The following is a 21,868-nucleotide window of genomic DNA, read 5'->3' as shown; positions in this document are numbered from 1 at the left end:
AAATTCTTTCTTCTAATTTATGGGATAAAATAAATACTGCCAATAAATACTCCAATTGTCTAATTTAATAAAAAATGCCTTACTTGCATTCCACAAAAGGAATTTTATCCAAACAATGAAGCCACAAATATACAAGGCAGGACATTTGTGATAAGAGAACAAAATTGCACTTATAATACTCAATAGAATTCCAGTAAGTCAGGAATTTCTTTTACCAAACACAGTTTTTAAAACTTCAGCAACTAAAATGAGAAAATTTCACTGAAGTTAATTGACAAAAGGAATAAAATTGGAATCAATTTTTACAGATAACTGCATTCCCATTGGTCTTATTGGGATATTTTTCCACCCCCAGACCCTTGAATTCTTTCTTTCCTTTAGTTTTTTATTTTTCTTTATTTTATTACTCTTCATTGAATTTATTGGGAAAATACTGGTTCACAAACCCACACAGGTTTCACTTGTACAACTCAACAAAACATCACCTGAACACTTCATCATGTGCCCATCACCCCAAGCAGTTTCTTCTGGTCCCCATTTTCCCCCCATTTTCCCACCTCCACCTACCCCCATCTCCCCCTGGCTATCACCACACTGTTGTCTGTGTGTCATATATATGGTTTTGTGGTTTGTTTGGGTTTTTTTTTTTTTGCTTAACCTCTTCATCTTCTTTAATCTAATCCTCTAAACCCCTCCCTTCTGTCAGCTGTCAGTCTGTTCCATGTATCCATGCCTCTGTTTCTATTTTGTCCATCCAATTTATTTTGTTCGGTAGATTCCACATCTGAGTGAGATCATGTGGTATTTATCTTTCCCTGACTGGCTTATTAACTTGGCATAATAATCTTCAGGTCCATCCACGCTGTCGTAAAAGGTAAGATTTCCTTCTTTCTTAACAGCTGAGTAATAATACTCCATGGTGTAAGTGTATCACAGCTTTTTTATACACTCATCAACTGATGGGCACTTAGGCCCAGCCCCTTAATTTCAAAACCAAATCACTGGTAAGCTTTGGCTTGTGTTAAAGAAATGAACCCCCTTCCTGCTCCCCCCCAAAAAATGAAAGAAAGCGGGGAATCCACAGACACTTCTGTAGCTTGGGACATAGACATCTGCCAAAAATTAGGCTTTACAACTTGTTTTTCAGAAGGGTAGGAGCTCTGCCAAGGTTCCCTCTCCCTTTTTTACTTTATTTTTTTCATGTTTCATGCAACATCCTTGAGATCTCAACATAGACACATGTGTTACCAAATAATAGCCAATAGAGGGCCAGCCCCTAGATCTTGAGATTTCACATTTAAGATCTTGTTGGATGCCATAGCAAAACTTTTCACAAACAACTTAAAAACACTGTTGTGTAAGCTTTTATAGCTTAATAGCATTAATTCCACTTCAAAACTTTTAGTTAACATAAGAAGAAAGGAAACAGTAACCTAATTAGGACTACTGACTGCACTTCAGCTCTCCACTGAAATCCATGGGCCTGGAGCTCCCCAGACAGACCCATAAATGGAGATCTGGGAGAGAGTTTGTACTGCCTCGACATTCTGCTCTAACGAGGCTGTTCCTTTGCACCTTCCAGCCATTTCCTTCCAGCTTCCCTTTGCTGAAATTTTCCTAAGCTTCCTGTGTAGGCCCTTTGTTTCTTCTTCTTGGTCTAGAGTTACGGAAGGTCTGTGTCACGCAGGGTGAGCAATCTGAAGCACCTCACTTCCTAATGTTTGTTTCTGTCTGTTTGTGCTTCCTTCTCTTCCCGGCCGTCTGGACGGGGTTGGGGGAATCATGTGAGGTTTCCTCCCACATCCCACTTCGGTTACTCTGTCTCCCTTGTGCCCATCCTCCCAGTGCGAGCACCACCCAGAGGCTTTCTTTTTCTCCTATCTCGTAACAGTAACAAACAATAGCAATGAAGTGACCCAAAGCGGTAAAGAATAACTGGGTTCAAGCCTTGGCATGTACTAATAGCCAGGCCACTCCATAAAATCAAGTAATACATATTATTTTAAAAAGGGATGGTTCTGGCCCATAAATATTAAGTGTGCTTCTTGGAAGACTCTATTTTCCCTTTCTTCTTAGAAACATAATTTATATTTTTGATAAAAACATATAGAGTCATTTTAAGCTACCTTCTGGAATAGATCGTACTTATGGTATATAACGTTTAATGGATAAAGCAGGACACAGAATCCTGTCATTTACATGATCACAACTATGTAAACAATAGATGCAGAGAATAAAACACTGGTAAGAAATATATCAAATTTTAATAGTAGCTGCTTTGAAGGGGGAAAATTATAGGGACATTTTTCTTTTTTTCTTATTTGTTCTAAAACTTCTGATTTTTCTACCATGAGCATTTGTTACTTCTATAATTTAAAAACATTAATTTTTTCCCACAAAGCTGCTTAGCGAGGTATTATGTTTAAAAATCTCCTCTGGCATTTGTGCCACGCCCACTGTCTCCCAGCCAAACCCAGGGCAGCAGACACGGCACCGCCTCATGCCCAGAGCTTCTGGGCACTGGAACTTCCCAAGCAAAGAGGATGATGCTAACCAAGTGATAACCACCCCCTATCGTCCCCCCTACCTCCTTTCCCCAGGAGGGAGTTAAAGCATGCTCACATGCCTTGGCTGGGTAGCTCAGTTGGTTAGAGTGTCATCCTAACACACCAGGGTTGAGGGTTCGATTTCCAGTCAGGGCACCAGGGCGCATGCAAGAATCACCCAGTGAATGCATCAAGGAGCAGAACAACAAATCGGTGTGCCTCTCTCTCTTCTCCCCTCCCCCTTTCTTTCTCTTCCTCTCTCTCTAAAATCAATCAACAAATTAAAAATTTTTTTAAATGCTCACACAGTTCTTGCTTTAATAAGTCCATTTCACATCCTTTTTCCTCCATCCAAATAGTAATACAATATACAGCTTTAGCCAAGTAAGTTTCAAACAATCTTTAGTCCACTGCAGCCATGGTTGATAAACTATTGCAAGAAAATCAGGCTCAGTATGAGTGTCACTAAATCTGGCTGTCACATGCAACCTCGCTCACGCTCTTGAACATCACTTGAGAGAGCAGGAGTCGCCTTCCAGGAGCTTCAGTAATTCACCCGAGATCCCAGCACTCTTGTTTCAAAGTCCCCGGCATGCACTTAACTTTTAACCTGACATCCTAATTTCTAACCAGCACACAGTTCTATTATTACAAATGCAACTTTTTAAAAGTAGTTTGCAAGAGAGTAACAAATCAAGCCACTCACAGCTTTACTGATCCAGCGATTGTTTAAGCATCTTGGTTTGCACTTGGGATTCCAACAGGGCAGCCGAAGCTCAGCCATCCCACTGCATTCCCACGGGTGTCTGCTCGTTCCAGCCAGGTGTTCATGTCCCTTCTCCCAGGCATGGCCTTGACTGCTGCCCACGACTCAGCTTCTACTTTTAAATGGTATCTTGTCTCCTCTACTTCCATGCTTCTATCAGGGACTAGATGACCCTGCGCCAAATGGATCAATGGATCCTTCCTTCCTTCCTTCCTTCCTTCCTTCCTTCCTTCCTTCCTTCCTTCCTTCCTTCCTTCCTTATGTCTGTCCTGCTCCATTTCACCTATCTTCTCTTTTTCCATTTACTCCAAATGCTTTGTCCTCTCCTCCCATGTTAGCTTCCGAGAATGTGAAGGAATCACACACTGAGGAATCCCTTCTTCACCGTAACAGCAACAGAATCATATCCCAGCCCTTCGACTGATATTCGCCCTTTGAGCAAAACACCAGGCCCTTACAGCATCCACAGAGAATGGGGCCATGACTCCCAACTCACCATAAATGTACTGTAACCCTATTAACACTGCCCAGTGAGGTAGTTGGAGGCACTGGCTTGGATGAGCTTACTAAATGCTATCCGCCTGAGACATTATCCTTCCAACCAACATTTTTGGTGTATAAACTAATGGCCAGTATGATTCTTGATGCTTTGATGGGTTAACAAAAACAATATAAAGTTAACTTTCAGTGCAATAAATGAAATGAAATTTAAAGGTCAATTCCTCCGTCACGCCAGTCACACATCACACATTCTATAAACATATGTGGCTATTGGAGACCATATTAAGCAGTGCAGATGTAGAACATGTTCATCATCACAGGAAGTTCTATTGAAACAGCCCTGATGCGGTTTCTGAGATCACACCAAACTCACACCACACCGTTTTTAACAATACAAGTCAGCAAAGACATATACCTTGAACCCACACGGATCAGCCTTTCCCCAGAGACTGAGCAGAACACAGGCGCTTATAAAAGAGCAAAACAGTTTGGAAATGGCCTCATGAAAAAGCCATTTACAGCTGCAGACTCCAGCTTACCACCTGACTATTGCTCACTGCCTGTTCCCCTCTCTCTGTCTCAGAAGTTTCTTTTAAAATTGAGTGTCATTTTCTTTGCATAAAGTCGGGTGACTTTCATTAGTCCCAAAAAAGTTCCAGTTAACCAAAAAGCAAATGTTGGCACAAGGAGCCACCATTCACAGCCCTTTCGTAAACCCCTGGATTAATATCGTACGTGGTTGTCCCTCTCAGATCCTTCAGTACAGTCTCCTCGGGCACCATGAGGTTACCGACAAAACACCTGGCCTGGGTCAGGCTGCTACGGTATCCTTAGCACGTGTCTTCTTTACCCAGCAAGCACGCCAGTTTGAGAACGAAGTGAGTTTTTAAAGCCTAAAATTAAAACAATCCTGGCATTTCACTGTCTTAACACCCAACACTCCTCCCCCACCAGCAATTCATCTTGGTGAAACATTCTTCAGAGCTGACATTCCTGGGAGCGTGATGCAGTTTATGGACGAGGCATCCTCTACACGTGAGCAAGGGCCGTTCTCCTGGCTTTGGTGGCCGCAACCCTCATCCGCACGGAGATGTTGGCTTTCCTTTCTCCTCCCCCCTCCGAAAGTCAATTATTCCCCTTACCTCATATAGTAGAAATACTAAAGGTGCACGTATTGCTGGGTATGGCCTCAGTTTCTGTTCCAATTTCAGCAGCACCTCGCACAAGGAGCTCCAGCAAATCACTGCTGGCTCGTGGCCAAGCTACCAGCAGCACAGCCAGCCACCCCCAGGGGAGCTTCCTCCTCGCCCAGCTTCATCCTCCATGATTTCCCAACCGTTGGAACTGCTCTGTCGAGTGCCTGCCAAACGCGTCCGTAACACGCCACTGGCCTCCAGGGAGCGCCCTGACCTCTAGGCGCTGCAGGCCCACCCACTGCTGTTCCTTAACACGCCCTGGGCATTGTTTTGGTTTTCCCGGATTTCACATCAGCCGAGCACTTGGCTGCTACTGCCACCACCACCTCACCCCCAGCAGCTCCTCGGACTGCTCTGCCCTCCTGCTTTCCAGGTTCCTGAACTGCCTCAGCCTTGCTGAGCCTGCGGAAACCGACTCGGAAAGTCTGTGCTTCTCCACTTTCCACTTTATCTAAAGGCCTTCACGGACCCTCCGGGTACGAGAGCTCAAACCCCACCGCTTCACCAGTCTCTGATTCAAAAGAGGATTCTGAGGCCCAAGTTAGCCGAAGAATTAGGAAGTGTCTAGGAAAGAGATTTGGGGAGGTGTCCTCAGGCAGTTAGTTGTAAAAGAGAATGCACGTGAGCAGGTGAGCATTTCCAGGCCCGGGGGGAGAACTACCTTCACCTCGCCAAGGGAGCCCCGGGCTCCTCTGACGGACACTCTCATCACAGCCATGCCCCAGGACAAGCACCTGGCCTCTTCCAGAGGCCAGGGCATAAGATCCTAGAGGCTCAGCTCCTGAGGGGTCCCACTGGGTATCAAAATGGGATGGCAGTGAGCTCGGGGATTCCAGGGCCAGGTGGAAACAAGTTCCACGTCTCCATTCCACCACCCACTCTCCACCGTGGAGTCGCTTCACTTGACACTGGCAGTGCCCCTGCCCAGGAATAACATACGAGGTAGCACACAACAAGCCAGAGCTGGCTCAGGGTAACATTGCGCAGGGAAAGCTTTCAGTGTCTCGTTTCAATTGTTTTGCTCTTTAGATTACAAATGGAGACCCAACCCCTGGTCATAGCATTGTAAGTGATGCGGCAAAGACAATTTATCTGAGTGGATTTTAAGAAACACACAGATAAAGGCTCCCAGGAAGGGGGCTTTATTTCTACAATACGTTTTCTTCTTGTCCTCTGTATTCCTGGGACTGCAGTACCCCCAGGAGTGCAAAGGGAAGCAACAGTTTGGAGCCTACCCGACTCTAGGCTGTCCCGGTCTTCACGTTCATCCCGTTGAGCCAGGCTTTTCGCACCCTGGGAAAGACGAAGTCAGGTTGTGGGTTCTTTTTAGTTACTATGTGCCCCCTCGATGTCTTGTTATTTTTGTAAACTAGAAAAACAGCCCCAGAGAACATCAGTAAAGACACGTTACATGTATCATCACACATGAACAGGAAACGAGGCTTGTCCTTAACTGACATTATTTAAAGCCTGACAACAAGAGGGGTCTCTGTCCCACTGAGACACGACCGCGAGCTACCCACAGGTCACTTCACTCTCACAGGGTCTCTCCCAGGCTCACTCGAGCAATCCCAGTATGAGCAAGCATCTGTGGCCATCAATCCCAAAGTACAAATTTGTTTTGGAAAATGTATTAAGTCATCTTGCATATAAAATTTCAATCTAGAAAGATAGCCAGCTATGCATGGTCATAGACAAGAGAGAGAGAAAACTCAATGAGGAAAACTCGATTTCAAGTTATTTTGAACGTGACCTGGGGCACATCCTTAGGGTTTTTTGGTTTAAAACCTTTTTTTATTGCCACTAGATCTTCACTTCTAGTTCAACTCTGGAGAGAAGCACAGAGAAGAAATGGCGAGGAGGGCAGGGGACCGTTACCTTCCCATCCTCCTGTTCAGGTGATGGTCTGCTGGGCGCCAAACTCTTAATCTCTGCAAAAGGAATAATTTTCATCAGGATCTGCTGGTAGAAGCTTTTGTTTAAAAAAGGAGAAGAAAAGAGAAAGTAAATGACGCCTATAAATGAGTTTCCCAGGAGCCGTCTGCATGGAGCTGGGTTTTTAGATTAAGTTTCTTAAAACTGGCTCTCCGCAGACACAGCATCTCACAACCTCACTGCCCACCCTCCGGCATTATCATTCGTGTGGACGGAGAAATAAACAGGCCCGGGAGCTCTCAAAGGAAATCCTGAGGGGAAAAAAATGATCATTAAGTAAATACATGCCCTTGATTCAGGAGGACGGCCACTCGCCAACGGAAGGCTCTTCAACATTGCACAGATTCTACAGACATGACTGGTACCCACCTGAGGAAATCCTGCACATCTATTCCTCAAATACCAAAGATTTCCTGTTCCCAAAGAGCGTCATTCACTCTGGAGGAAGTCTGGCTTTCCCTAGAGCACGGGCGAAAGTCGGGGACCTCGGCGTAGCCTCGGACTCTGACTCGGGCAGCGGCAGGCTCGGCCCAGACAAGCCGCAGGCATGCGGGGTGCCCCCACTCTTAATAAAGTCTTTCCTGGAAATATGAGGGGTCAGGATGTTCTGGGATGTACAGGAAGGTTCACTTAAGGGGTATTTTTCTCTGTGCCTTGACTGATTGGTTCTCCTCCCAAACACTCAGTTGCCAGTAAACAAGAGCCACTGTTGTTAAATAACCACCAATGACGAGCTTGGGCCCAGGGAAAATAAAAGGGTTAGAGACAGGCCCAGCACGGGCAGACAGCTAAGAATCTGTGCCCTGAATCTGTGTCAACAGGCAGCGTTGTGGGCCCCAAGGCTCTGCGCTGGGCCCTGCTTGAAGCTGATTCTGGGAAAGCCGCACTTGTTTTCCCAGCAGGTGCATTAACTACAAGTTCCTTGCTTCACTTTGCCACGGCTGGTGAGTCACCTGAGGCCTCAAACCTCCAAGTGGATTTTTCAAGCTCTTCTCACGACCTGGCCACATATCGGGAGTTCCCACCCACGTTTCTGCTTAGAAGAGGTATATGGGATTCATTTATACCTAAGGCAAGGATGGAAGAAGGAAGTCAAGTTCCTCATGGGAATGATGTTTTTAAAAAAACTGCATGACAAAAACTTTGAATTTGCTTTATATCAAACAAGTAATGAGATAATACACTCCACAATAGTGTACTGATATTGAATTTATACTAGCTCTACAAGGAAAAACGAAAAAGGAATAGCTTCAATGTTGTGCTGTCATGTCAACTGACCTTAACAGGAGATGGGACAAAGCAGTGGCTGAGGAACAACAGCCCCAGCAGCTTTCCTTCCGGCATCCCTGCCTACCTTTCAATGCACATACCGCACAACGCCTCCAGGTGGCAGCAGAGTAACATCTGCAGGGCAGCATAATCAGCAATGTGCCAACTGGGCCACAACTTGACCCTTCAAAAGCCTGCAGTTAAGCGCCTAAGTCCAAAGCTTTTTACCGCACTGTGCAGACGCATAAAGTTGAGGTGCAGCACCTACTATGTGCATCATATTATATTAACATAGTAAGGGTTTTATTAAAAATTGGGTAAGTGGGAAAGATACCCTCAACATGTTAAAAAAGAAGGGGAAGGTAACCAGAACCAAAGTTTCGACAGACACATCTGCATGGACACCCAGAGTCACACGCATTTTCATTCTGTCCATTACAGAACACTCCTTTAAGGCCATTTCAGACCTGATGTTCTTAAATTATGATTCTATGTCTCTAAATAATTCTCTACCTACATGAGTGGTTCAGAAAAACAGTACACAGTTTAATCGAGACCGCTGATGAGGAAGACTATACTGTGGCAACCTCGCCTGTGATAACAAAGAATGTGCATACCCCCAGTAGTGTGTCCACACTCCAGCTTCCTGCCTCTCCCAGAAAGCTCGTCTTCATACATCACCAGCCTATGGTTTTCCGTATTGACCAATGTAATTTTGTTGCATTTTCATGCAAACTATATTAAAGTAGACAAGACTTCATAAAATTTGTACTCCATCATTTAAACGATTAACTTACAAAGTTATAAAACCTTTGTCCTAAAATCATTAAGATATTTGTGACAGCATGTAAACACAGGAAAATAATGTGCCTTTAATTGGTCTAGATTTATACAGAACTACATCTTAGAGCTTTCAAAGAATTTGGCACTCATTCTACTGGGGTTTAATTAAATTGCTCCAGGAGAGTTTCTGCTAAATTACTAGGATCCTTTTACACTCACCCACTGTACCACCAACTGCACCGTGCAATCAAACCACTCGTTGCTATAGCAACCTGCAGCAGATGATGCTATCAGTAACTCCAGGCTATTCTGTTTTAAAGACCTATTAATCTCACCTCCAAGGCCCACCCAGAAGTAAGGATTACTTCTAAATCTGGTTTACCAACTTCGTAAATATACCTTTTATTGCCAAACTACAATATAATGGAACAAGAAATACTCCTAATAATCGTGTTTATGAGAGACACTGAAGCAAAGAACAGGGTTTTCAAAACAGGGTTAAGTAGCTGTGAGATTAATTTGTGTCTTAAGAAACAGATTAGCCTAACAGATCTCAACTCTGTGCACAAACCTGTCTCCTTCTGAAAAATGGGGCCACAGAAGCTAGACTCAAAAACAAAAAAGCTGACATTGAAAATATAGAATGTGCAGTATTCTCCTTTAACTACCATTTGCTGTGCCATCTGACTCCACCCCCAGGAAGGAGGCAAGAAGAATCATGATCAGAGCCAGCCAGACAACTACTGCCATTTCATCCCTACCCTCAAGGTTCAGATGTCCATGGTCAAGTGCACCACTGAGTTAGACTTGCAGCATCAGAAGCACAATGGAAAACAAGGGCCACACTCTCAGCTTGCTCCACCCACTCCACACACGCCCAGAGAAACCCTGAGGGTAGTTCATAGTCTTTTGAATCCTTTTCTCCCAACAGACTGTGAGTTCTAGAAAAGCTAGGTCCAAATCAATTTTGGTTCAACACCTGTATCCCCAGTGCCAAGCAGAGTGCCTAGCCCATTACAGGTACTGAATAAATGCTTCTCTCCTCCACCTGGATCTGATGGCCCCAAACAGCTAAAGCGATGTGGTAGATCATTAGGCGAGCTGGGGGGAAGGCAGGGCAGGGAAAGTTGAATGACTACTTCGAACACTGCCAATACCAACACTATGCTATCTCACAGCTTCTGTGCTGCCAGATTGATCAGACTGATGAACGCCTTTTCCGTGCTTCTTCCCACCCTCCGCCTCTGTGAGACCAGATCCACCCCTCCTTTCCAGCTGTGCAATGGCGTTTCACTTATAAAGACTTCACTTGCATGTATCAGTTTACTGTTTCAGTCCAGCATGCACATCTGATTCACGACTGCCAGAAGATCGAAATGGTGAAGGGAACAAATCTGAGAAACTACCGCTCTGCAGAGGCTACCTTTGACCTTCTGTTCCAGTTTCCCAAATGATACCATTCCCTAAAAGTGGGGTACTAGCAGGAATAAATATGGACTCGGGGAAACAATGAGTCACTCACCTACAGAGACATCGGTGTGAGCCCCATCAGTCCACAAGCCCCAGCACTGCATTTGACCCCACAAGCTGACCCGGGCCCCGCGGGGTTGCAGCATCAGCAGGCCAGGAGGGTGTGTCCAGGTGAGAGAAGGACCCCGGCCCTTCGGCAACCCGAACGAGTGCTCCTTTACAATACAACTTTTGTATTGGTACTCTGCCTTCTTTCAGAAAGGATTTAAGATATCTTTTCAGAAATACTGTTTTAAAAAAAATTATGTGACATGTTTGAGCCCAAAACATAATTGTTTAAGAAAATTTTAAAAAGACTATAAAAAATCATCAATAAAACCACTGTTAATATTCTACTATATACTCCTTCTCATACATACATTTTTGTCAGAGATTTATTGAGGTATAATTTAATACCATATTTTTCACCCACTTAAAGTGCACAATTCAATGATTTTTTATATACTTGAAGTTGTGCAGTCGTCCCCACAATCAATTCTGGAACATTTTCATCACCTCCCCTTGAAACCCCATTCCCGTTAGCACCCCCGCTGCAGCCGCGCCCGCGCCCACCCCAATCCTAGGCAAACACTAGTGTGCGTTCCATCTGAAGGGATTTGCTATTCTGGACATTTTATATAAATGGGATCACACGATATGTGGTCCTTTGTAACTGGTCTCTTTCACAAAGCATAATGTTTTCAAGGTTCATTCATGTTGTAATGTATCAGTATTTCATTCTTTATTGCCAAACACTATTCTGTTTTATGTATACACCACACTGTACATGTCCGTTCCTCAGCTGATGGGCATTTGGTTGTATCTACTCTTTGGCAGTTACGAATAATGCTTCTATGAACACTTGCATATAAGTTTTATGGGGGTGTTTGTTTCCATCTGTCTTGGGCCTATATCTAGGACTATAATTAAAGAATTTATTCATGGAGAAAAAATAAGATACCCTCAGCCCCAAAACTGGTTGCAACTAAGCAGAAGCTCTCGGTCGTTATATTTCAAATTGGGATCAGGACGCAATCCTTTTAATTTACTCAATTCCTTGAATGAAATGAGGCAAGTCATCTTTCAAAGAAAAACAAGATTCAGTTTTGCCTTGGAAACACTTTTATGTCCCTAAGACTTGACACTTAGATCCTACTTATATTCATGAAAAAAATCTTTTGCTATATTTTCAACTAAAGCTTATTTCGATATTAGGTTCTTTAATTGATGTGCTTACTTAGTGCTTGTGCCTCCTGCTGAGCGTGCAAATTTGACGCAGCTGGAGCAAAGCACCACAGCAGATGTGCACAGAACCCGCTGCACCTAGGTGGGCTCTGAGGAAGCTCCTCAGATTCTTCCCAAATCAAACTATGATTTTTAATTCTGTGATAAACTGGGGGAGACAAGAAGGAGAATTTTTCCTTTTTGTGTGAGAAAATACTAATATCATTACAGTAACATACAAAATGAGCATCATATCAGCTTGACATCCTGTTTCTGCTGTTGGTGAAACTCTTCTTTTTCCTGTGGACAGGAGGAGAGAGTGGGTTGGCAAAGTCATTCTCTAGAGAAAGTACGGAGAAGGCTGAGCTGCTTCGTACAATGGAAAGAACAATCGCACGTCACTCCCCACAGCTGAGTACCATTCGTAATTATCTGGAAATGGTCAAAATTCCTGACTCTTCAGTTAATGACACTGACGGAGTCCTCAGATGGACACTCCACACTGGGGTTAAGGTCAGGGCCGAGCACCCGACGGAGTAACCCCCTGCAGAGCAGGCTCTCTGACGCTGTCCTGCTCCCCACTACCTCAGGCCCCAGCCGTCCTGGGGTGAAGAGTCTACATCTGGATAAGACCTCACAACCACACTTAACAGTTCTAAAAAGGCACTGAGTTAGAGTATTTAAAATGAAAAATTCTGGAAAGGAAATTTTGCACAGAAAAAAAGCCCTCTTGGTTTCCCAATAGTATCTAACAGCAGCTTAAATAAAGTGCAGTACACAGCTTCCTCTCCACGCTGCAACTCACTCGGAGCACACACAGCAGTGATGCAGAGAGTGTTCCAGTAACCAAGATGCTCACCTTGTCACTGCGACTCGAAGAGTGGTGGTGCCCTGCTGTCCCAACCCATACGTAACCACCACTAAGTGCACCCTGGCCATGTGACATGGCTTCATGATACAGAGAGCTGACCGGCTGTCAGAGACTGGTCGAGGTGCTCTATCCTTATTTTCTCATTTAAGCCTTACTATGGAGGGACGCATTACATGACAGTACTGCTCTGCTATTTTCCACAAAGAAAACACAGCCACGTCACTTGCATGGTGCTCAGAAGCCAGCCCATGGCAGAGCTCAGGTTTTTAGCAGTCTGCTTGTTGCTGGTGTGTGTCACCAAGACATGTCTGTGCCTGTGGGTCACAAATCTCCTGTCATAAGAATTTTAGGAGACAGACCAGCCATGTGGCAGAGAGCTCATTTCAAGGCAATGATTTTAATTTTGCATGTTTCCATCACACGAACGCTGGAGAGATCCCTAGGTCAGCAGTGCAAAGACGAACTAGGTAAATATTCTGTTATATAAGGGGGGCGAGTATTCTATAGTACAGTGGGTTCTGACTGCCTGGACAAGCTGTGTCACCTCAGGCAAGTTATGTAACCTCTCTGTGCAGCCACTTCCTCACGCACACATTGGGAAAAATTGATTCCGACCCCCAGAAATATCCCTCTCCACGACCACTGGAATGCACACCCCACGAACGTACAAACTTTGCTCAGCTCAACGCTGACGCCCCTGCATGTAGAGCGGTGCTTGGCATTCGACAAATGCAGTGAAATTAAGTGACAGTCAACTCCTTGAAATCGGGGTATTTTCTCTTTGCCTTTTCAGTTGCTGCTATACCACCAGCACCCAGGCCAGTGCCTGGCACAAAGTGGGCACTCAGCAAATGTTTATTGAATGAATAAGTAAAGGAGCCTACAGGACTCCCATCTGTCTGCCTAGATTGTGTCTTGCATTTGGATCCATGGCCTCTCCCACCTTCCACAAGGATCATGGAGTGGAACCCCCTCAGGGCCTGCAGGCAGCTGCTGCCTCAGCCCTGAAGGGAATGACTTTGTCCTCTCCCTTTTGTGACTAGCAACTCATGTTCCAATCACAGCTCCATTTTCCTTGTAATGAAAATATGGAAGATAATTAATGGGGAGAAACTAATGAAGTAGGAAGCTGGTGACACAGAAGTTAAGGCACTTACATAGTAGTCAATGGTGTTGCAATGGTTCTCCTTGTTTTATGGCCCCGCAAACTCCAGGCAGACCACAGCTTCCCAAAGAACACACGCAAAAGTGTGGCAAGGCAGGGATAATCTGAAAATTCACGAGGACCATGAGCTGGCCCCTGCTTCTGTCCCAGCGTGAGCGTCACTGCACTAATGGGTGGAGAGAACCCAGGTGACCGTAGAAAAGGAGGGAAAAGGTCTGGAAAGGACAGAATCAGTAAAAATGAGGAAAAGCAGTATTTCTAAAGTACCTTCCACAGACCACTTCCACGAGATGCTGAGAACTGTAAAAAAGAGATCCTTAGGTTTCTTGACTGCAAGACTTACGAGAAGCTACAAAACATTAAATGTATTTCCCATCTCCAACACTGGGGTTTCACATACAGCCTTTTCTGCTTCTCTGGCCAAAGAGCCCTTATTTTTCAGAACATCTTCCAAGACTGGTGTTCTGTATAGTACTCATTGGAAATCCCAGAGTAGGATAATAAGGCACAAAATAAGGACAAAAAAAGCAAGGACAAAATATGTTGGGGGATTAACAAACGGTAATAACTAGTTTATTCATCTCAGCATATTAAAAATGAGATGACTTTGGGCCATTTAACTCATTTGTTATAACTTCCCATTGTTCTGGAAGTACAGATACAATCATAAAATTAAATTGGTTCATAGACAATAATTAAACCATTTATCGTACTAACAAGAACAGCATGGTAAATTTCCGACTAAAAGGTGTTGTAGTTTTTTAATCAACAGCAGCTACTGCCACAAGCTTAGAATCGCCTCTGTCCACTGCGGCCGGAGGAGCAGGAAAACACAAGCTATTAAGAATCTTTTGGTACATGTCGAAGGGAAAGCTCGCTTTTGGAGTTCAAAGGAAAAGAAAAGCAAGCTCTCACCCTCAGAATGTTTTGTTCTTCCAGGCCAGTCAACTCCAGGGTTATGAACGGACAAAACTAAGGCAGCCTTTTCACTCTAGTTGAACACTGCCCTCTGCTGGAACGTGCAGGCAGTTTCTATGTCCAACAAGCATAGTCGAATAAAAACATTGTCTAGCAGATCTTAAAGTACACACATTATTTGGAGTTAGAGGACTCGAGTTCTGTCCAAATTATTTTGCTTATTGGTGGAAGGACTTCAGTCCAACTAGCAGCAGGTGTACTAACTTGCCTGTCCCCTAGGCCCACTGAACCCAACCTGTCTAAAACTGAGTGCAGTTTCTGTCAGGACCCTGCTTCCCGTAAGGGCTGTCCCCCCAGGGACACACCAGGAATGGCCTCTTTGCCCACCTGACGTACTGCACCTTTGGGACAGAACCCATCCATCCCCACCTCCCCAAACTCACTACACTGCCAAGATGCAGACCCCTTCTGCGTTACTTTCGGCAGCCCCGGCCCCTCCTGTCCATCCCCCACCCTCTCACGGTGACCTCCCTAGAACAACGATACAGCCTTATTTACTTCAAGCAGCTCCCCGAGCTGGGTCCAGTTCCCTGCCAGCTTGTTTTCCTGCCCCATCTCAAACTGTTGGCCCTGTACGGGCAGAAACTTATACTTTAAGTAAATATTTAGACTTCACTTTGTTCTAAATTAGTTTGAAGGTCTATTACAGGGGAATAAAAAGATACAACACATTAAGTAAAAATCACAAGTTGATTTAAAAAATGAACAAAGGGAAAGCACAGGTGAAGGCGTACGAAATCAAGGCAATGCAAAAACACATTCGGCAGCACCCTACACATCTGCAATTGGCTGGCCAGAAATTTACCTCCAACTTTTTATCAGCCAACTAGAAGCAAGAAACCTGATCAGTTCTGGTTACAGTAGTCCAGCAAGCCAAATGCTCAGAAGCAGCTAGCATTCCTCACATGGGACCAGAAGAGGTTTTCCCTACAGATCTTCAAAAGAGAGTGTGAAGTTGCTCACAACCTCCTTGGGCAGACATGGCGAGCTGTAGCTCCCTCAGCACAACCAGCAGGTCGCTCACAGGAGAGGACAGTGGGGGCGTCCCCACGGGGGCCCAGGCGCGTGTGGCTTGGGTGGGAAGCTCAGCCGGTCACTTCGCCCAGGACCGTGTACAACGTGGGGGCGGCCATTCAGGCTTCCAACAACTCGCCACAAATCTTCTCTCTCCAGAGAGAGAGATTAAGAATGACTTCTTAATAAACACGGAACAAAGAGTTTACGATTATACTACCTGTGGCTAATTGCAAGAAGAGTCAAAGGTATTAACCAGCTGTCCACCAGCTGGTGGCTTCGGGACAAAGATCCGGTCCTGTTGTTTCTCCCAACCCCAGCATCATCCACCATGGTGGCTCTCAGCCCACCAGACTGTTGCCCCTTCACATTAACAGACCTTGTGTGATGCTCTCTCCACTCTCCGGGATCTACGGAGATGAGGTACCTACTTCCAAATACATATAACCCTGTCCTTACATATACTTTCAAAAATAAAAACAATACTCTAATGTATAAAGCAAAAGGAAACTGATAAAAGATAATATGTATTTCAATATATAAAACCTTTGTCAAACTACCCTAGGAGACATAATGATGTCAGGTTCTTGGAACTACTGTGTTTTAGAAAACAAACAAACACAAGTCAGAATCCATTCTGCACAACAACTACAGGACCCTTCGAGGACAGAAGCGAGAATGCTCCCTAGGATCAAACTTGTGTTCATTACAAGGACTTGCTAACGGATCAGACTTATTTGTGTCTGTAGAGAGGAAAGAACCTGAACAGCAGTAGACAGAGCATGCCCAGATACTCCAGTGACCTGGGAAAACTAAGAAAGTGCTGTGTCCCAGCAAATGAGCCAGCTGTCATGTGCAAGTGTGGCATCATCGTGACTCTGTGTGTTGCGACGTGGGAGAGAATGATGACAATGTGTCACAGAAGTTATACCTCCTGTCAGGGCTCCCACCTCCAGCAGATTTGTACCTTCAGGCTCTGAAGCTCCCTCAGGACTGTGAACCACTGTGCAGGGACCCTACGGAACATCCCAAAGCCCCCCCCCCTTTCCTCTACAGGCCAGGGGTGTCCCCCGCAACCCTTGTGACAACAAAAGCACGCTCACCACCTCCATCTTCTTGAGGAGCCACCAGGCCAGCACAGAGCAGGGGCTCCACAATGGAGAAACAAACTAAGGAGGGAGCGAGTAATGAAGGACGGAATGGGGTGAAGAAACTGAACTTGAAACTGAGAGGAACAGTCTGTGTCGGGAGGGTGCCCTGGAGATCAGGAGCCAGGGAGGACCTGGCCCAGGACCTGGCCAACAGGTCTCAGTGAATGCTAATCAAAATCACAGAAAGTGGAAAACAATATTTCACCTGACCCTGCCAGAGGACCCACGTGGTGTCCCCCAACCCTGATCTTGCCTCTGCCCCGCTCTGTTCCGGCTCTGCTGCACCGTGCACTTCAACCCCAGTCCATGCACTTTGACCCAGTGCACTCGTGAGTCCTGTGCACTTTCTGGATTCCCCGAGTAGAGAAGGGGCACGCCTACCTTCTTCAGGCTCTGCCGCACTGGAGGGCATATCTAGTCTTCCCGCTGGCCTGGTTTCTTGCGCTTCAAGAGTCTAAAGAAGAAAAAAAAATCACTGAATATCATTTGAGGCTTCAAATATGCAACAAAGAGATGAAAACCACATTCAAGGACCTCGGAGCTGAGACAGGCCAGAAGTATGGCCTGGGGAAGTTGGAAAAGATAGGCAGCACCCCAGAAAGATGGTGAGAGATGTTGGGGGAACCTGAAGGCAAGGGCCGAAACTGTCCCTGGGGACCCCCTGCCCTAATGCAGGGGGTCCCAACCCCTTGTTAGGAACTGGGCCCTGACTGACGCTTACCTGAGCTCTCCGCCTCCTGTCTCCTCCACCCTGCCCCCTGCCCCCTCCACACCCCCCACTGTCTTCCAAGAAACCAGTGCCTGGTGCCAAAAAGGGTGGAGACCACTGCCCGCTTCCACAGCTCACGACAAGGTTCTCAGGAACGAGAAACATGAACCAAAAATGGGAGACAGAAGAGAAAATCTTAAAACCAGAAAGAAGGGCCAGTTTTATGCATCTGCACACCTAGACCAACCCCTACCCACACCCCACAACACAGGGACCCTGGGGGCCCAGACAGTGGGGTAGGACCACCATCACCCAGGGGGCCCCAGAGGACCCAGGAGGAGCATGGGCCTTGGGCTGCAAGCCGACACACACAGGTGCAGGCTGTCCCTGGCTGAGACTGACTGCGAGCCTTCTTAGGGAGAGAAGCTGCCCTCTTTGGAACCCTCTGCGTGTTTTCTTTTCAAATGGATTTCCCACAGCCAGTGAAAATGTGAAGAAAAGCAGAATTATGTGCTAATGAGTGAAAGGGTAAAACGGCCCAAGACTGCGTCAGCACATGTTCCAGACTGAACACACGGGCAAACCCGGGCAGCAACCCTGCAACTGACGCAGACGCCTGAACCCCCCTGGGCGTGTGGCTAAGCTCAGTGTATCGAGAACTGAATTCTCAGCATTCTGATGAGCACTAAGCTGCTACAGGGAGAGAACTGAAACAGGACTAAAAGACACAGCTAAGGTATGCCCAGTATGGATATGTAGCACCAACCTGTCACCGTTGAACATTTAATAATCGTTGTAAATGATCAGTCCACCAGTGGCAGCTATAACAGAATGTTATAATATGAATCCGTTACACCTCTGAACAAGCTTGGCTCTGAACAGGGTTGCCCAAACGGCTCCTGGATGTGCTAATGCAAACTCAGGTTTCTGCAGCGTGGTTCGATTGCTGGTCTAGAAGGCTGCAGACCCGGAGGCTGAAGATGCCTCGTGACAATGAGGTTATGCTGTGGTCCACTGGTGATGAATTGGTTCCTCAGGCCAAGTCAGATATCAAAACAGGGTTTTAGACATCTAAGCTTTAATAAAGTGGGAATGCTACACTACAATATATAGTCTCATATTTTTTACTCCAAACTATAAAGCTTTATTGTGGATAACCTATATATCATCATCTGCTTACATTTAAAATAACAGCTAACCAAGTAAGAAGTTGAATTCGGTAATACCATCAAACATTCTGTCAAGCAGGTAGGAACTGACGCCTTTGGACGCCCTAGAGAATCTCAGCCCTGTTCCCTTTCGGTCCCCCCGCCCCCCGCAGCCATGCACCCAGTGCTGGAAAGAAAAAGGGGCGTGCTAACACCTGGAACACAAGGCCATCCCATTTCAACTGCTTCTTCTACTGACGTTTTACCATAAACACATTTTCTCAGTGTTTTTTGTGGAATGAAAATCCCCACATAACTGGAAAGCAATTTCTATTGGGTCTTCATTATTGTAAGTCTACTACAAAAGATTACTGATGCATCTACATTTACTCCTTCTAAATCTTCCCCAAGGGGAGCAGTGTTATCTCAAATGTGTTATGAAATATCATAAATCCAAACCAAGAAGTTGGAGGATTTGATGATGGAAAGTTCAATGATTTTTGCTACACCCAGAGCTCACTCCATGCTTCTCAGGAGCTTCGTCACCAGGGTCTGGGCTGCCGTCTGAGGGCCCCTTCTAAGGACACACAGGCTGCGGAGCTCTGCCCCGACCGGCAGGCACGGAGCAGGGTGCGCCCTGAGCGATGCTGCCCCACCCAGGCCGAGCCTCTGCCCAGCCGGAACAGCCGTACCTGGGGGCCTGGGTGAGAAGCCACAGAGGCGGCTGAAGGCTTAGTATCTTTTTGGTTTTTTCCCATTGCTTTTAGAGAAGAGGGGACCGAGAGAGACACCAGTGCGAGAAAGAAGCACACACTTGTTGCCTCCCACACACATCTGGACCTGAGATGTCAGGCACCCAGACCAGGACCTGCAACCTGGGTATGTGCCCTGACCTGGAATCGAACCCTCAATCCTTCTGTTACAGGATGACGCTCCAACCACTGAACCACGCTGGCCAGGAAAGTCTTTGTATCTTTAAATGACAAGTATCCTTAAGCAAAACGAGGAAACACCAGATGCCAGAAAATTAGATGCTAAATTCCCAAGAACCCAACAAAAGGAGGTAGCAGTTCATACTCTGAAGAACATGTTTCATTCTAGTTGTTTAAATAAAATCTTTTTTTTTAAAAAAGCCAACAATAACCTTTATTTTCTATACAGTGTTTGGGGCTACATCTTTAATGCTATGAAGCAAACATATTACACAAACTGTGATAAATAACAATACCAGTCTCCCAACTGTGTGCTCTGGGGGGGTCCACAGAGCCATGGGACCCGTGCCCTTGGGTCCCATGTTGAAGGGCCAGGGCCACAGGGGCTGGTGAGTGAGCCCACCACACCCCGAGTGCTCTCAACTAGGCTGACTCAGTCCTTTTACTCAAAATAACACTTTGCTTAATAATAGTAAAAGGATGTAAAGGTTCTTTACATTCTTCTAGCTTCCACGGAAAACAAAAATGATGAAGATGAAACCTTTTAAACCCTGAGATGGGCGTGCTATGGCAGCGCTCAACACTGGTGCCTGGGCCCCGGAGGGAGGAGGGGAAACTTCTGCAGAAAGGAACAGGTTTCAAGTGCCCAGGCCCCGTTCAAGAGGAATCCGCACCCTGGGGCATCTGCTTACCTACCTCTGAGCCGTAAGAAACCCACACAGAGACACAAGACACGTAAAAGAACCCTACATGCAACTGCTTTCAATAAAAATCATAATGTCATCAATAAGTTAACAGAAAATATCCGATGTTAGAATTTTAAAACCCAACACTGGCAAGGCTGGCTCATAAAAAGTAAAAGAAGCAAGCATATTATATAAACTACCATTTTCTACTACCAAAATATTACATAATAATCTTCATTCTATGGTGTGACACGGTTTCCAGTTCCGTGGCCCCCAAGCTTCTATCACAAAAACACCATCCCCCAAACAAGGAGAGCACTGTCTATGCTCCCCAGGCGTGTTCCACCGTGTGCTAGAATAACGGGGCACAAACCTTGATGAGAAAGGCTCTATCCCAAAAGTACTTCCTGAAGAGTTTGATATCTGCCTCCAACAAATGCTCGGCCGTGTGGTTCAGCGTCAGGGTCAGCGTTTCTGGCGAGTGAATGAACTGCAGGAAGGCATCTTCGCTGAGCTGCACTCGGGAGAAGCCTGGGGAACGTCTGCCCTGGAAACTGAACCGTCGCAAATCAAAACCCATGCACAGCTTCAGAAACACCAGCCCTGAAATCCCAGTACCCTCCTCACCCCTGATAATCCAACTGGCGGAACAGTCCTCAGAAGCCTTCAGACAATAAGATCATGTAAACAGGCTCTAATAGAGCCATCTTTCTTTTTCCATCTGGAGAAAACAGCGACTGAAAAGCCCTTCACCCAATTATGGATGTTAAAGATTCATACAAATAATGAAATAGCACTGACTTTTAAATCTCGTACTTTACCTCAATATTTCCTTCTCCTTTCGATCCGAAAAGGCGCCTCTCCCTTTAATGGGGCCACATGTAGCAGAACAAATTAGCAGGCAGCCACCAGTTTATTAGGTGATTACAGTGGAAAACAGACGCGATCTCCAGGGGACATGGCAAGGTTAGGATGTTACAAACAAGGGAGATATTCAAAACACACTGGCTGACTAATGCAAGTCATTTTCTCATGCAAATTAAAACCTGTGTAAATTTGATTGTGCTGTATTCTTGAATGCACTCATAAACAAAGGAGCAATATTCCCAAACTCAATTTTTTTTTAAGATTTTATTTACTTATCTTTAGAGGGGAAGGGAAGGAGAGAGGGAGAGAAATATCAACATATGGTTGCCTCTTCGTGCGTCCCCTGCTGGGAACTGGCCTGCAAGCCAAGCATGTGCCCTGACTGGGAATCAAACTGCAATCCTTTAGTTCACAGGCCTGTGCTCAACCCACTGAGCTATACCAGCCAGGGCCCAAACTCAATTCTTGAATATCAGCTTATTTACTGTTCTGTTTTGGCTAAGAGCAACCACACATTTATTAGCTATGTGTAGGCTTCATGGCTAGTATCACGATGTTCTGGAAGGCGTAGAAGGTCATGCAATAAACACAGGGGAGAAGCCTTGGGAAGAAAACGTT

At 45.6% G+C, this 21,868-nt stretch overlaps 1 protein-coding gene across 3 annotated transcripts in view; it reads right to left on the bottom strand.

The window, feature by feature from the left end:
- ARHGEF28 (Rho guanine nucleotide exchange factor 28) overlaps positions 1 to 21,868 on the bottom strand; it is a 274,573-nt gene that overhangs the window by 123,527 nt on the left and 129,178 nt on the right. For 2 of the 3 annotated variants that reach the window (XM_037157034.2, XM_053657369.1), the window contains 4 exons: positions 20,757 to 20,937; positions 17,290 to 17,362; positions 6,888 to 6,940; positions 6,245 to 6,302 (listed from right to left, as the gene is read on the bottom strand). In XM_037157034.2, the coding sequence (XP_037012929.2) occupies positions 6,245 to 6,302; positions 6,888 to 6,940; positions 17,290 to 17,362; positions 20,757 to 20,937 (365 nt within the window). The remainder of the gene's footprint in view (positions 1 to 6,244; positions 6,303 to 6,887; positions 6,941 to 17,289; positions 17,363 to 20,756; positions 20,938 to 21,868) is intronic. The other variant, XM_037157035.2, reaches the window with a different exon arrangement.

This window comes from Artibeus jamaicensis, unplaced genomic scaffold, assembly GCF_021234435.1.
Source record: "Artibeus jamaicensis isolate MK-2021 breed Jamaican fruit bat unplaced genomic scaffold, CSHL_Jam_final scaffold_369, whole genome shotgun sequence".
In the NCBI taxonomy this organism is placed as follows: domain Eukaryota; kingdom Metazoa; phylum Chordata; class Mammalia; order Chiroptera; family Phyllostomidae; genus Artibeus; species Artibeus jamaicensis.
The sequence above is the reverse complement of the archived record's forward strand: the minus strand, read 5'-3'. Positions and strand labels throughout refer to the sequence as shown.